General features: G+C 37.5%; 1 protein-coding gene across 11 annotated transcripts in view; it reads left to right on the top strand.

Annotated features, from left to right (window-relative positions):
• The window catches only part of pms1 (PMS1 homolog 1, mismatch repair system component), a 101,720-nt gene that overhangs the window by 63,151 nt on the left and 21,167 nt on the right, over positions 1–17,402 (top strand). For 10 of the 11 annotated variants that reach the window (XM_048599113.1, XM_048599116.1, XM_048599107.1 and 7 more), the window contains 3 exons: positions 3,063–3,185; positions 4,589–4,735; positions 7,378–8,243. In XM_048599113.1, the coding sequence (XP_048455070.1) occupies positions 3,063–3,185; positions 4,589–4,735; positions 7,378–8,243 (1,136 nt within the window). Of the gene's footprint in view, positions 1–3,062; positions 3,186–4,588; positions 4,736–7,377; positions 8,248–17,402 lie in introns of those variants that run through there. The other variant, XM_048599117.1, reaches the window with a different exon arrangement.

Genomic DNA, 17,402 nt, shown 5'->3' with positions numbered 1-17,402 from the left:
TGCCCATTGTACCTTGTCAAAAACCGTTTTAAAATGTAGACTGCATCAAACTAACCCTAACTGTTATCCACTCTCCCAGTTCCTCCTCAAAAAATTCCATCAAGTTGTCAGCCACGATGTTTCCTTAACAAATCCATGCTCACTGTCTTTGATTAATCAGTTCCTTTCTAAATGATGATTTATTCTATTTAATTGAATGAATGTTTTTTAATAGTTTGCTCAGCACCAAGGTAAGGCTGATTGGCTTATAGTTAATCAATCCATCCCTTCCCATCTTGCCCTATTCACTCAGGTTCCATATCCCCTGAAGAAGTCGCTATACTTTTTTTAGACTATCAATGATTGCAAGTTGTCGTAGGAAAGGCCACAAAATATCTGTGAGCAGTCTAATGATTGGTGAACATCATTTATTTGCCAATAGCTGCAGAATCCAGGCTGTTATGTTGGATTTTATGTGCAGTGAGATTGTGTGATGGCTGATTCTGGACGTTTTTATTAGAAGTAGTTTTAGAAAATTATTCATGAAGTTGCAGCTTCATTCTCACGCACTAGATTTTATGCTATTCAGCAACAAATATATATATACCTGCACAACAGTCCATTTGCACCCTGGCAGCTTGGGAATAAGGTTATTAAGAGCTGACAAATGTGTTCTGACTGTAACATGGAACCTTCACTAATTGCTAAAATAACTGTGGAAACATTGTAGCCTGTCTTTTTTTTTTATTTGATAATTACTTCCACAAAAATATAAAGAATAATGAACATTGACATGTTACTTGTACACTTTGTTTGGGCAAAATGTTTTTCTGTGGCTAATGACTTAACTAAATGTTGTGTGAACCTTAAACAGGATACATTGATTAAAAAAAAGTTTCTGCTTCAGTTCTATGTCTTTACTAATTTAAGGTGTCTCCAATTAGACAGTGAACTGTGGTCTACTCACTTGAAAATATAACTCAATACTTTCTCAATTAAAAAATAATTTTGATGGAGACCTCACTTGTTACAAGTATAAATTTAGAAACTGTATAAAGGTAAAACTTAAGCTTCCAGTGGTTTAAGTTGGAATTGGTTAAAAATGAATAATCACCCCGACTGTGTAACCTTTGGCACTGCCCTCTAACCTTTAAAGCTATTAATTTATACACATTCCCCCTAGGATTTGTTCAATAAAGCTCAACACTGCAGGATTTTTGTTTAAATGTAGACTTACGACTTTAAATAAATTTCTCAACTTAGGATCTTTAAAAGAATTTAAGTGGAATTTGTGTAGTGAATTTTAAAAAAGAGTTTACGTAGAGTTCTTGGAATGAATAGGTAACAGAAAAAAAACTCTACCAACTCCACTGATTTCAGTGCAAAAAAACTGTTGTGTTTAACAAGTTCATCTTTTTAATTGTCGTTTCAATGTTGAATACGTATTTAAATTAACCCATAAAAGAGGTATTTTAATAATGTATATTGCATAGATTTCCAAATATAGTTAAAAACACACAAAATTAAAAACCTGGATTGAACTGGAGCCTGTGCATTTCTGGTAAGAAATCTAACTGGAGACTGAATTCCCCATTTGCTGCAGCAGAAAGACAACCAGCTGATATTAATGTTGGTGAATCAAGTGTGTACTAATATCTCTGAACAGGTTGATTGGAAAATATCTAAATTCCATTGGTGGGCTGCTGTGGTGCAGTGATAGTATCCCTACCTTTGAAACAGGGGACTTGGGCTCAAATCCCACAAGCTGCAGAGGTGTCTCATAACATCTCTGAACAGTTTGAATAGAAAATATTTAAATCCAACTAGTTAACTTGCCACCAATCTCTTGTAAAAGGTTGGGAAGAAGCAGCAGAAAATCCAAACCCCAGACACTATGCAGTGAGAACATGAGGCAAGATTAGCTGGCAGGCTGACGTTATTCTCCCACCTTTGGTGTGGGAATGAGATTAAAGTGGGAGCCCTGAGCTTCCTTTAAAGAGCATAATGGATTATTCCTGTAATATAAGACGATAAGTTTGAAGCAACATACTTTACTAATATTTTAATCTGTCATCTCTATGTTTAATGGAAATTATCTGAATACAGTAACCTGTAAAACAAAAATTAAGTGCAACACATGTTTTGTTCTTCAAACCAGAAGGAACACAACATATGTAAACTGAGAGGCCAGAGTGGCTGCCAAAGAATAAGATGAAGAATGCAGGTGGGGAGGGTTTGAAAGAAGTCACTTTGATTGGAAGTTTTGTGGCCAGAAAATGAATGTCCAGTTGTTTTTTCAAAATATTGAATTAAAGTAGTGAATGTATCAGTCACGTTGTAACCCATTGGTGCATGTCTGACAGATGTTTTCTTTCTGACCTTCATGTTTACTCAGTGGTACCCTTTGCCTATATGCATTCCAACATTCAGTCAGATGGTGGAAAAATGTCGTAATTACTAGTAAATTAGATAATATAGAAAATTATTGATCTGCTCAATAAATTAATTATTAATTTCCAGATAGTGTTTACATGCAGCAGGAGTAGTATCGGGTAGAGAAAAAAACAATGTGCATATGTACGGTAATTGTGTCTTGGAAATTAAAATTGTAATTGTAATTAAAGTTATCGAGAATCCCTTAATGTGACACAGGCGATTGCATATTTACAAATGCAGTAGGCAGCTTTTACTGAATAGTTCAAATTACATGATTACAATATTTTGGCCTATTTTCTTTTTCATTTGGGGAGTGTCTTTGCAGAATACATTTTCTACTTAAGAGGAAAAGCTGTAGATGTCCCTTGCTACTCTGAACCTAGCTGCTAAGATGTACATGTAATTGATAGGCCCTCTAAGTGATTTTTGTTGGTTTTCTCCTGAGAAATGCCCATGCTTTTGCTTTTGGGTCTCCTTGTGGTAGGTTTGATTCAGTTGAATCACCATGGAAAGTTACAAGACCAAACCTATGTGCTTTCACTGTTATGTAGAGTGAGTTGGAGCTCCAGCTATGCTGTCTTCTTAAACATTGAATTGGTAATAGTACAGTTGTTACATTTGTGGATTATTCTTTCTGGTATTCACAGATTTTCCTTAGTGGTTTTCTGCCTAAGCCAGGTTCTAACCCCTCCTCGACGAGTCTCACCAGCCCTGACAGAAGTTTCATCTCGATTAATTCCAGACCTGTTCATCATAAAGAAATATTGAAGGTAGATTAATAACTTAAGTGATGTTTATGCTTACAAATTTTTCCAGAGTGCAATAAATGTTCTTTACAGTGAGGAATTTTATTACCTTAGTATAAGACTAGTTTAAATTGTCTCATATAGGTTGAGATAGGGTTTTATGAGTTAAATGCATGGTGGATCTTGAGATCAAGTTTTTGCATTATTTCTATATCTACTGAAAGGGAGCAAAAGTGCAGATGTTGGTTGACTTTTGTCAGTTAACATTGAGATATTGTGGTTTTCAGTCAGTTTAATATTGACTTGATCCCATATTTACCTGAGCAAGAAGTAACCTACTGGATATTGCAGTAATTATTTTATTATAATTCTAATTGTCTAAATTGGTTGTGTTTTACACTTGGATACAAAACCACCATTTATTGCATATGACAGTTTCTTACAGTCGTGACATTCCTCTCAATTTTCAAATTAATTTACTGTAATTTCTCAACTTATCACTGAAGGCTACTGCAGTTGAAATATGTCTGATTTTGCAAATAATAACTAAGATGTGAATTCTCTCAATATTTCTGCAACACATATGCAATTTCAAACTGGCTCTAGTACATTTTAATTAGAAGATTTTATATTATCTCAGGTTTATTTTCATAATTTGTTAATGCGTATAATGTAGTAAAATACCTGTTAGGATAAACTAATTGGGTAATAAGATGGGACTTGTTTGCCAGCAGTGATTTTATTTTCAATGCTTTTGCTTTATTGTCCCAAAACCGGTACAAGGTGGCTAATAACGAATTAGGTCTGACTTATCTGATTCATTTTTGGATTCTTTGTTTGTAAAAGGATACTAAATTTAAACAGAGACTCCTGCAATATGTTATTCAGAAGTCAGCATGTTTAGTATTTCTGAGTATTTAGAATTACTGTGGAATCTGTTGTCTATTCCACAGTGATCTCATTGATTTTAACAATTTGACATCATAATTTACAACTTTTCAATAAATGGAATGCAGTTTGTTTTCAAGGTGAGAAGTCTGGTTCGTTATACTTGTAGGCCCAACATTCTCATCTTTCATAAAGCAATATTAATATAATTATTGCTTTTAGATGAAGGAGACTATTCCATACATTATATATCTTCATTTATGCACAGAATGCAATATTTAGACTGTGTTTTGACATCTAGATTTGGTTCATTCCTTGAAATATTTTATTTTAACACGTTAAAAAGACAAGTCTTTAAATAGTTCTTCACTAAATTTTTAGGTAGGCTAACATAAGTGAGAAGTCACTGAATTGGAATTGATACAAATTTGTATTCAATAATTTTTTCTGAACAAATACATTGTTATAACTTTCTCAGAAGATATTGCTTGGGATGTCATGTAGAGATAGATTAACTTATTTTTGCTTTAATTTTGCAGTTGGTTCGGCAGTATTACAGCTTGCAATCACAGAAGGATTCTGCACATATGCGTTATCCAATTTTCTTCTTGAATATCTCTGTTCCAGCCTCAGTTATAGATGTTAATATAATACCAGATAAAACTCAAGTAATGTTTCACGATAAGGTGAGATGCACTTGAAAATTTCTTTTTATTGTTATCATTAATTGATTAGGTTTGAAGACCATTTGACATCGAAATGGAACCTATAAGATAACTTTACATTAAGTTTCCTTAAGACTAAAAGGCATAAGAGTGTAAGTGAGCTGTTCAGCCTATTAAGTCTGCTCCACCATTCATGAGATCAAAGCTCATTTGATAATTCTTATCTCTACTTTCCTACCTTTTCACCAAAACCCTAGATTCTCTTACTGATAAAGATCTATCTATCTCAGCCTTGAATATACTCAACAATCCAGCCTCAAAAGCACTCTGCAGCAAAGAATTCCACAGATTTACTACCTCTAAGTACTGCTGGGCCAAATTTCACATCTCCATTGTCCCCAACGGAACTGGGCAAGGACCTTGTTCTCTGATGAACTATCACCACCTCATCTCTGTCTTAAACGTGTGACACCTTATTCTGAGATAATGCACTAGGGTCCTAGACTCTTTGGCAAGGAAAAGGTTTCATTAAATTAAACACTATGAGATTTATCTGCCCAAAAAATGACAACTCCAGAACGATACTAAGTAACAACATATGCAGCTTTAAGATTTGCACTTGATTCCATTGTGCATAATGCTTGCTGAGGTCTTAAGTTTGCAAGTGCCATTCAGGGGGTGGATTACACTCAAATTTGAGTCCAGTGGCAGAATTGTGAAAAACTGAATTTGTATATTATTTTTACCTTTTTTGTATATTGCTGACAAACTGCCAGTTGCAACCCATAGGACGCCTACTAGTTGAAAGAGGAACAAAAGTGGTCAGCTCAGATGCGAGACAAGGTCAGTCCAGAGATGGAGGGATGAGGTACTCTGGAGGGAGCCAAGCATAGAAGAATATAGGCCCCAGGACCTTTTAACTCTGTTCCTACTTAAAATAAATTTCCCTACCTCTTTGGTGGATATCTCCAGTAGTCTAAGGAGCATTAGTTTGACTGTTTCGTACTAATTCTGTACTCAAGTGGATGGCTCTGTTCAAGATGAAATATAACCTTGAATCCATTGTCTCGGAGTCACCCAAATTTCCAACAAATGTGTATGCATACTGACTTTAAAGAGCTGGCTTTGAAGATCTGAAGAACTGTCCCTACTCTCTGTCAGTTAAACTACAGAATGCTGATGCCAGGTGATAGGACATCACACAGGCTGTAAAGAGATTCCATACGTTCAGCCATGGTAGTGAAAATTATTGGCAAGACTTCCAATAACTTGTACAACTGCTTATAGGAAGTAAAAAGATTGTATCTTATTGCTGAGCCAAATTCCACATTTCCGTTCTCACTAACAGAGCTGGGCAAGGACCTTATCCTCTGATGAACTGCACCAGCCACTCTTGCTACCTGCTCCTGTGCATCACCACAAGTTCACCTCTCTAATCTTACTCTCTAACCCAAAGGGCACAGTAAGAATTGGGATAAAACAGTTTAGAGCTTGCACAGTTGCAGAAGACAGGCATCTCAGATGATTTAATATAGTGGATCTGTCTTTCAAGTGCTTAATGAAGAGGTATACATAATTCAGAAACTGCTTAGTGAACTCCTTAGCCTCAAAATGCTCGATGGTGACAGATCTAGAAAGACTATAAACACATATGGTTTACTGTTCCAGCTCATTTGGAAATTACAAAGTTTGCTATTTTATCCCGAGGTCTTAGTTTTGCAGAGAGGGAGAATGAGGGATAGTGAGAAAATGAATGCATTTGTATGTAGTGCTGGTGCTTGTGCTTGTGAATACACATGTTAATCGGGGCAAGAAGAAGATATAATACGCAGGTGATGTTGAATAGTAAACCAGTGTTGAGAAGACCCCTAAGAGAACTGCTGATTCTGCAATGTCCAAGACAATCTGTTGTGCCCTTGTATTGAGTACAGGAAGTGAAAGAGGGCATTGTTGATTGAGTGGGGACGGTGTTGGAACTGCTGCCACATATCCTAGAGAGAGACAGAATAAGAGTAAACGGAGATCACTGCTCACACGTGCAACTCTAGTGAGATAATTGAAGAACTTTCTGCATTAAATTCAGGTCACAGATGATGTTCCAAACATCAATAAATTCTACAATCTATTTCCATGCTGGTGAAGAACATGCTGTGGTGATTCTGGGAATTGGGAACTGTTGCTCTCCTCTTCCAGAATCATCTACAGGAAGGCTTTTGGGAATCTTGCCACCTGCTTCCTGCTAATTTTTGGTCTCTTCTTTTACCATGTTGCAAAACAAAGTAGTCACAAGGGAATTCAATCTCACTTTTAGAGATTCACTTCTACTTTAAATATACTTTAGATTAGCCTATTAGGAATTTTAGCTTGGACATGAGTGGGTTTCTCATTGAGTCAGCCAGATCAGTGAGAAATCCACCACTGAGATTATACTGAAGAGTGTGACTTAAATTATTCCAAATATTGGTATGCACCAAGTGAGTTTTGATTTGTAACTGAAAAGTGGCCTGGAGTTCAAATGAAGGAAGATGTTTATGTTAAATCTGTTTTGGTTTTCTGACACTACCCAGAGCAGAATTTGTATTAAAATACTGGAACACTTCTTGAAGAAATATTAAAACTGGTGCTCTACATAAAATGTTTTGTTTTAAATCTTCTGTCACCAGGAGGCTATCTTGCTTGCCATTGAGAAGGTATTGATTTCTGTTTATGGTCAACTTGCTGGAAATGGAACTGATGAATCGTCCTCTGAATGTTTGAAAGAAACTGGAAATGTTCACAATGGTGAGATAAATCACTGTGGTCTAGCACCAGAGATATCTCAAATTCCAGACACGATACACACTTGTTCCAACAAAACCTGTTTTTCCAATGACGTTTCTCCTGCAGCTGACGGTAAAAATGAGAACTTTGACAGCAATGTTACTCAGACTTTTTTCCAAGAAACACCTCTATCTTCTGAGGATAGATCATCAATTTCTGCCCCAGAATTTGACGTGACGTTTTCACTGGATGATGACCGTATTGTTTTAAAGGATCAGTTTCACATTAACGGTGCAGTATGGCCAGAAATAGCTAATGATCCAACCCTGCCACCTGTGGCATCAAGTGAACAGATCTCAGTTGCAAAAGACTGTGCTGAGCTAACTGCTGATAACTGGAGTATGGGGCATGGGATGAAGGATTCTGCTGAACAGATGTTTGAGCCTGTAAAACTCTTAGTGCCCAAAGAAACTTCAGACCAAATACAAACAAATTGTGATGAAACCAAACAGCAGAAATCAACTAATAGTAGCCCAACCGATGATCCAAATAGAAAGTCTACTAATGTAGTGAAGGATAAGATTGGACAGATCACCATATATGACCTGATCAGCAATCGCACTGTAAAAAAATCTCGGTCGGCCTCTACCCTTTTCATGCAAGAATTTCGACCCAAACTGTTAGCAGAGAACCCAAGGGCTAATCTGCAAGGTGTCAGCATGAAACTTGAAGAGATGTGGAAAAACCTGAGTGAGGATGAGAAAAAAAAGTAAGTTTCCAAATTAAATCTTTTGAGCTCATACCCAATAGTTTCCATTCTCTGTGATTCATTGAATGCAGAGTAAATCCCATTACTTCTTGAAATATAAAGCGGAAAATTATTTTTGGCTTGTTGGAAATGCCATGCAGACAGACTGTATTGTTAAAATATATTATGTGCTTCTGCAATTAATTTTTCTCTAAGACTTATTTTCCATTCATGGATTTCCTTCAAGAATATCTTTTCACAACAAAGAGTGATGATACTTTTTCCAGTGAATGACACACTTATGAGTACATTTTCACATTGAAATTTATGATCTCTTCAATTTTTTTGAGAAATGTTGATTTTACAGCAGTTGTTTTGTGAAACCAAATTTTGATCCTTGCAATGTTGAGTGGCCTAGTAATTAAGTATTAATGAGATGTTGTGAGTAGCACAACTTTGATCAGTTTGAATCAGGCTAAAAATTGATCTTCTTTGAATGTAAGGAAATACTTTCGACTTCAGTCACTGCCCCGCCACAGGAAGGTGTGAAAATGATGCTTATAGGAAATGTATTAAGCTAAAGAAAAGTAAATATTAAGTGGAACAAACATAAATTATAAATTGATTATATTAAGTACAGCAATAAGCTGACAAATAATCATGCACCATTTAGTTTTTAAACCCTGAAATCTAAATTCCCTTGCTCTTTGCTGGGTAAATGTGCTACTGAACGTGGAGATCAAAAATGTCCCAGATTTAATAAAAACCAAAAGAACTGCGGATGCTGTAAATCAGGAACAAAAACAGAAGTTGCTGGAGAGAGATAGGAACTGCTGATGCTGGAGAATCTGAGATAACAAGGTGTAAAGCTGGATGAACACAGCAGGCCAAGCAGCATCAGAGGAGCAGGAAAGCTGACGTTTCGGGTCGAGACCCTTCTTCAGAAAAAGAAGTTGCTGGAAAAGCTCAGCAGGTCTGGCAGCATCTGTGAAGAAAAATCAGAGTTAACGTTTTGAGTTCAGTGACCCTTCCTCAACAGTTCTTTGTTTGTTTTTCGTTTATATACTTTATATTTTTCATCTTCTGAAACTTCTCCCCTTTCTTCCCCCACCACATTCTACCAAAAAAGTAACTCTCAGCATGGAAAATATTCAAAATTCCTGAGGAGAGTTTTACTTTGATTCAGTGTTCAAGACTGAAAACATCTTGGACAGGGTTGGAGATATATTCAAAAGGCTGAGGAAGTAATGCCCAATCTAATTTTTTTGGAATGCACAGGTGAGTTTTTTGAAGTGCTCTATGCCTTCCACCTTTTATGTGTGTGGTGTCATATGTGTGGTAATTTAAAAGGGCTGACTTGTGCACACCTGGTTGGGATTTTTTGAGTGTACTGGATATTGGAAACAATGCTGAGGGGGATTAAGAGTTGGGGGATGTTGAATTTTTATATATAACTAACTTAGCATTATCAACCTAGAGTTGTGCTCAAATAACATTTGCTGTTTTATCTGATTCAAAACTGCAACTATATAATGATCAGGAACTTAAAAGCTGCATGCGTAATATTTGCAGTCGATTTTGGCCAAATCCTGACTTGCCTCAAAATAATTGGAAGTTATCTATGACATCCTCTGTCGCTGTCTCACCTGAGTCCACAGGTTCTGTCACTCAACTTTTGAGATTCATCACAACTCGGTTCTGATGAAGAGTTACCAGACTCAAAACATTAACTCTGCCTTCTTCTCACAGATGCTGCCAGACCTGCTCAGCTTCACCAGCAATTTCTCTTTTTGTTTCAGATCTCCAGCATCCGCAGTTCTTTGTTTTATTTGAGATCTATCTGTTACTAACTGCAGGTTAAAGCCATAATGTCTCGTGTGCAGTGACTTATCTCAATGCACAGCGTCCCTTTTTTTAATTAACATTTTGGCAGCTTCTCCTTTCTTCAGTTTTATTCAATCCTTTCATTAGGCAGCGTTTCAATTTGGGATATCTGTCTGTCAACACTAGTTGCCTCTAGTAACTTGCTGCAATGATTTCTTTGTATGTGAAACTAAGGTGGTGATTGTTGGCAATATATTTTCTATGGGCAACAGAGAAGGACATTAATCAATTCTTGCTTGATATCCATATGTGGGCATTTTGTGGTAGTAATCATTTTTAGTGATCAATAGCAGTTTTTCCTCTTCTGCTATGCCCCTACCACATCTGTCTGTTGTGTACTAAAGCTAACTGCAATGTCTCAACTAATTGGCTGTCAGTACCTGCTAAATGCTACTTACTGCATCAAATCTGTTACCTTCCCAGTCCGTATGGCTTAATTCTACACCCTGCAATGTAGTTGTCCAAAATTGTCTGGAGGTTCCCTTTATAATGGAACTACTGCTCATCCAGCTTACGAGGCTCGGGAAGTTACAAGTATGTGTGATTAAAATCTCACCAATAGTATTGCTGGTGGTTAGTCAGAAGAAGTGCTGTTTTATAATGGGAACACAATATGATATACAATAATAGGAGTATGTTACTATATACCTTGATTTTCAATTATATTACTCAAACGAGAAGGTAAAAAAACTTTCATCCATTTTAAGTGTGTGTCTTCTGTTTTTCTTGCCCTTCCCCATCATTTTCATGTTTTACCCTTTCTCTTTCTGCTCACCTGTTACTCTGTTTACCTGCCCAGCTCTAATTGCTGTCTGTGCATCTATTTGTCACCAAATTCACCTCATTGCCAGTGCAAGCCATATTGTATATAAGTTGCAATTTGTCCAAAATTCTATTGCCTGTGTCTTGTCCTATGCCCTGTCACCATGACTCCCATCAATAAGTTGATTTCACACCTCTTGCTCTTGTTGTCCCATATCTCTGCAAACTCCTTCATCCCTATGTTCCAGCACTTAAGGAGATTTTAAGGAGGTAATTCATGACTGTCAGCAAAAATAGATCCCAGTAAAGAGGAAAGATACTAAGAGAGGGATAAACCAATGATGGCTAACCAGGGAAGTTAAGGAGAGTATTAAGTTGAAAGTAAAACTATATAAGGAAGCAAAAGTCAGTGATAGCCTAAAAACTGGGATAAATTCAGAATCCTGCAAAGAAGAACTAAAAAGATAATAAAGACAGAGGAAATAAAGTACAAGGGCTAACTAGCAAGTGATATAAAAATTGTCAATAACAGCTTCTTTAAATATATAAAATGGAAGAGAGGGGTCAGAGTGAATATAGGCCTTTTAGAAAATGAATCTGGGGAGATTGTTATGGGGAACAAGGAAATGGCAGAGGAGTTAAATAGATATTTTGCATCAGTCTTTACTGTGGATGATACTTTGAACATTTCATTTTTATTAAAGAATACAGGGAAGGAATTAATTATTACCACTGGAGAAGTACTATTAGACAAACTAATGGGGCTAAAGGCAGATAAGTCCTCTGGCTCTAATGACTTGCATTCTAGAATCCTAAAAGAGGTAGCTACTGAAATAGTGGATGCATTGGTTGTAATTTTCCAAATGGATTCTGAAGAAGTACCAGAGGACTTGAAAACAGCCGATGTGACACCCTGATGCAAAAAGTGCATATCTATAGGCTGATTAGCATCTATTGTTGGAAAAATGTTGGAATCAATTATTAAGCAAGTAACAGCAGAACATTTGGAAAATTATAATATAATGAAGCAGAGTCAGCATGGCTTCATGAGCGGGAAGTGGTGTCTGACTAATTTATAAGAGTTTTTTGAGGAAGTTTCGATCAGAGCGGATAGAGGGGAACCAGTAAATGAGTTGTTTTTGGACTCCAGAAGGCATTCAACAAGGTACTTCACAAAAAGTTGTCATAAGATTAGAATCCATGGTATAGGAGTAGTGCATTAGCATGGATAGAGAATTGGCTAATGGGCAGGAAACAGCAAGTGGGAATAAGGGGTTCTTTTTCAGGTTGGCAACCTGTGACCTGCAGGATTTCACAGGTTCAAGCAACTGTTTAAAATGTGACTTGGAGGAAGGAAAAAAAGGTAGTGAAGCCAAATTTGCAGATGTCACAAAAATGAGTGGAAAGGCAGCTTGTGAGAGGGATGCAGTTTACAGAGAGAGAGAGAGAGTGATAGGTTAAGTAAATGGGCAAAATGTTGACAAATGGAGCATAATGTGGGAAAAAATGAAGTTGTTCATTTGGAAGGAAGAAGAAAAGAACTATTATTTAAATGGAGAAGAACTGCAGGAAGCTGCAACACGGGTTTGGGAGTACTTGTGCGTGACACTCAAATCTAGCACACAGTTGCAGCATGTAATCAGGAATGCTGTTCGAATGTTGGCCCTTATTTCAAGACGATTAGAATAAAAGAGTAGGGAAGTTTAACTGCAGCTGTTCATGGTGCTAGTAAGACCACATATGGAGTTTTAGTCCCATTTATGTAAGATATTATTTAATTGGACGCAGCTCAGAGAGGTCCACTAGGATGATTCTCCAGTATAGAGGGATTGTTTCATGAACGAAGGTTAAATAAGTTGGGAGTCTAGTCATAGAGCTGTATAGCATGGAAATAGACCCTTCGGTCCAACTTGTCCATGCCGATCAGATAGTCTAGTCCCATTTGCTAGCATTTGGCCTATATCCCTCTAAACCCTTCCTATTCATGTACCCATCCAAATGCCTTTTAAATGTTGTAATTGTATCAGCATCTACTTCTTCTGGCAGATCAATCCATACATCTACCTTGTGTGTGAAAAAGTTGTCCCTTAGGTTGTTTTTAAATCTTACCTTAAACCTGTGCCCTCTAGTTTTGGACTCTGCTACCCTGGGGAAAAGACCTTGGCTATTCACCCGATCTATGCCCCTCATGATTTTATAAACTTCTATAAGATCACCCCTCAGCTTCCAACGCTCTAGGGAAAGTAGCCACATCCTATTCAGCTTCTTCCTATAGCTCAAACCCTCCAACCCTGGCAATATGTTTGAAGGGGTTCAGAAAAAACTTAAAAGTTTCACAACATTCTTCCTATGAAACATGTAAGATTGTTAAGGGGCTTAACAGGGTAATTGTTGGCAGGATGTGTCCCCTCGTGGGAGAATCTATGACCAGAGGGCATAGTTTCAGCATAAAGGAGTTCCAATTTAAGACTGAAATGAGGAATTTCTTCTCTCAGAGGGTTGAGAGTCTTTGGAAGTCCTTACCATAGAGAGCTGTGGGAGCAGAATCCTCGTTTGTTTAAAGCTGAGATAGATAGATTCCTGATCAAGGATTATGAGGAAAAGGCAGGAAAGTGGAAGTGAAGAATGTCGGATCAGCCATGATCCTGTTGAATTGCAGAACGGGCTTGAGGGGTCAAATGGCCTACTGCTGTTCCTATTTCTTATAGTTCGACCCTGACCACTATTTGGTATCTGGATTTTTGAAACTGCTAAAGGCACCTTAGCAGTCTATTTAGGCACCATCCAATTGTGTGTAGTACCAAGGTGCCTCAGTAAACTGAAATCATTGGAATTATGGAGAAAGCTCACAAAGCCTGGACTCATGTTTGACTCAAAGGATGTTGATTGTATTTGTTGAAGCTTAGTCAATTCAGCCACAGGATAACGCTGCAGGAGTTTCTCAGGAGAGCATTGTAGACCCAACCAACTGCTTTTGCTTTATCAAGGGTCTTTCCTCTTTCATACGCTCAGAAGTAAGGCTGATACTCAATGCTTGCAGCAAAACCTAGCAAATATTGGGGCTTAGGCTAAAAAGTGGCAGGTAGCAGATGAGCCATTGATCATCTTTAACAAGGGTGAGTACCGAGAACATATTTATATTTACAGACAGTGAGAATTAGAACATTGAAGATTTGGACAATTTCTTGTTTGCAAAGGATTTGCAAAGTGACTTTTTGGAACACAAAAGCTCTAAAGAACTGGGGATTGTCTACTGTTTACCAAAAAATATCAAACGAATTTGAGAGAAAAGCTTTTAAAAGCGAGATAATAGAATAAAATACTCTTCAATGGCCTAAAATTGCTGGACAGATCGAATCTTGGAAGGAACCTAGCATTGAAGATTGCCTAGCAACAGCCTTTGAACTTTTGGTTCCTGTTTGCTATCACCCTGAGTTGTTCAATTGTGGAAAGGCCTGCAAGTGAGCAATGCTATCTCTCTATCTCTCACTGTCCATGTATCTCTCATAAATGAACAGCATTTGGGATTAAGGAGTATATGGTTTAGTACTGCATGGTAATTTAATTGATAACCAGTTCAGCTGCAAGTTTAAAGCATAAATTTGTTGTAATAGAGAAGTCATTTTTGAGTTTTATCAAAATAACATGATGAGAATCTCTCTTGTTCTAGAAAACAGTAATAAAGAGAAAAAAATGACTATTGTGATGATAAAGTAGAGTCATAACAAGATATTATTTGGCTTCCCTTGACATTTAATGAAATTACTGTTGCTGAATCCTCACCTGGGCCAATCAGATATATTCCATGGCTCTGCAGTAGAAGAAGATGGGAATCCTGCAGTGTCTCGCCTCCTAGCTTCCCATCTACTTCAGAACTGAAGCACAAATCAAGATTGTGGAAGTACATTTTCTACCAAACTAGGTGATTACAGCTGTCATAGTGCTCAAGTCACTCAACATAATCCAGCATAAAAGAGTTCATTTCTTTTTAATTCATTCCTAGGATGTTGGCATTTTTGGCTAGATCAGCATTTATTACCCATCCCCAGTTGCCCTTGAGATGCTGATAATGAGCTGCCTTCACAAATCGCTGCAGTCTGTTTGTTGTAGAGAGACCCATAATGCTGTGAGGGAGACAGTTTTAAGCATCAGGGGGAGTTGAATCATGGGAATGCGGGAAGGATGTTGTGTATCTGTCGCGACTTGCAGTATGGGTTGGGGAGGATCGGGGGCAGACAGGTCGATTGGGGTGGCTGTTGGGGCAGGGGACAGATATGGGTCTTCTGGAGCGGGGTGGTTTGGTAACTGTGACAGTAATTGAGAGGTCAGTTTTATAGTTAGATAAGAGTTGCTGCAGGTTTAATTCCTCTGACATTTCCTGGCTAACTATTCAGGTAAATGAGTCAGAAATATCTTAAATTCCAAGCTCTAATTTGAAGTTAAGGACATTTTGGGAAAGTTTCAGATTGGAGGTCCTGGGCAATTCCTGCAGAGTCAATGCATCCACCCAGGACGTGGTTCTGATGCACACACACAGTATGCCTGCTTCCAACTATCCAGGGACACGAAGTTCTGGGACATAGTTTTGAGCTTAGATTATTCAGATTGTAATCTTTTGATTCAAAAGGTTTTTGACAATGTTGAATTATATTCGAACATATTTAATTTGCAACTGATAAACGCAAGCTAGTTTTTGTGAGCAACCATTCATATCAATATTTAAAGGCATATTTGTATTTCTGTCTGTAGTTTATGGTTCTCATCATTCTATTTTAATAATACCATCAAAATCTTGCATCTGTGCACCCTCTCTCAGTACCACTTAACTAGTCTTACAGCATGTATCCCTTTAAGTAACACATCACTCTGCAATGTGTCCACTGGACTCCTATCATTCTAATGAATGCTTCCAGAAAAATTATTTTCATCCACCATTTATTTCAGCAATTAAATTTAATTTACAAAGAGAAGGCCTTGCCTAAACCAAGAATTTTACCCAAACAAAATAAACATCTCACAATAAGGTTATACTTTTGAGCACAAAAATCAAAACTGATGCTCCGGCACAATACTAAAGGAGGCACTGTCTTCCAGATCAGATGCTAAAGCAAAACCCACCTGTCCTCTCAGGTGGCCACAATAGATCATATAGTGTTCTGGCCAATGTTTAAATCTCAAATATCACAAAAATCTGATTATCATTACATGGTTGTTCACAGGAGCTTGCTGTATGCAAATTGGCTGCCACATTTCTTACTTGACATCAGTCACTCATTTCAAAAATACATTATTGGCAGTAAATCATTTTGAGCCATCCAATAGTCAAATAAAGCATCACAACGATTCAGGTCTTTCTGTTTTTGTATCCATTGAATTATTTTTTGGTTTTCAATTACTTTTTAAAATCGTTAGCTGAAGGTCTCCAAAGACACGGAGCCATGAATTATTGAGTGAGCAATTAAAGAGGAAGAGATAGACAGCTAGTAATCCGATTGAGAGACTAATGGAAAGGAAATTGGCTACTGGGATAGTGATGGGTGGGGGAACATGGTGGGAAATCAAATAAATCTATTTGACAACTCTTGATAACAATGGAGGGAAATTTTCAATTTAAAAAAAAAAAGACATGCCTGACAGTCAAAGGACCCCTTCCACTATGGGTTGCTGAGCCCTCAGCTGTCTGGTCAGGTTCCCAGATTTCTGCTTTACCCCTTCCCTCCCTCTAAGAACCACATTCTCACTTTTCATTCAGCCAGCCTCTAGTTTCAATGAATTACCGTCTGACATTTTCGCCACCTCTATCAATATTCACTTTTGTAAGCTGGAAGCACGGCAGCCAATTTATATGCACAGCAAGCTCCCACAAACAACAATGTGATGATGACCAGGTAATCTGTTTTTTGTGATGTTTTTTGAGATGTAAATATTGGCCAGAACACACACTTTTTTTTTTGGCCACCTGAGAGGACAGCTGGGATTCACCTTGATATCTGGTCTCTGAAATGGTACCTCCTTCAGTATTGTGCTGGGGTTTCAGTTTTGATTTTTGTGCTCAAAAATATCGTCCTATTATGTTCACAACTACCCCATCCTTTTTAGCATTCTGAAGGAGTTGTTCCTTGGCTCACTCCTCAATAACCTCCAACAACCTCCTTGCCATCGTACAGAAACCTCCCACACAAGAGATGTAGTACCTGTGCTTCTATCACTTCTTTGGTCCTGAAAACTCCTCCCAAGTAAAATATTGATTTACATGGACTTTACTCAATTTAGTACACTACGCTCACTGCTCAAAATGCAGTCTCCTACGCACTGGGAAAATCACATGCAGATTAGGAGATGCTTTTACAGAGGTCCTCTTTTCAGTCCACAAGTATGACAGCCTGACATTTTAATTCTTGATCTTTACTTAGACTGTCTTCTACATTGTTCTAATAAAACTCAGAACAGGAGATGATCTTTCATGTAGGCACTTACAGCTTTCCAGACAGAACAGTGGGTTCAACTATTTCAAAATGTAACCTCTGTACACAA

The sequence above is a fragment of the Rhincodon typus genome, chromosome 7, assembly GCF_021869965.1.
Source record: "Rhincodon typus isolate 14 chromosome 7, sRhiTyp1.1, whole genome shotgun sequence".
Classification (NCBI taxonomy): domain Eukaryota; kingdom Metazoa; phylum Chordata; class Chondrichthyes; order Orectolobiformes; family Rhincodontidae; genus Rhincodon; species Rhincodon typus.
The sequence above is the reverse complement of the archived record's forward strand: the minus strand, read 5'-3'. Positions and strand labels throughout refer to the sequence as shown.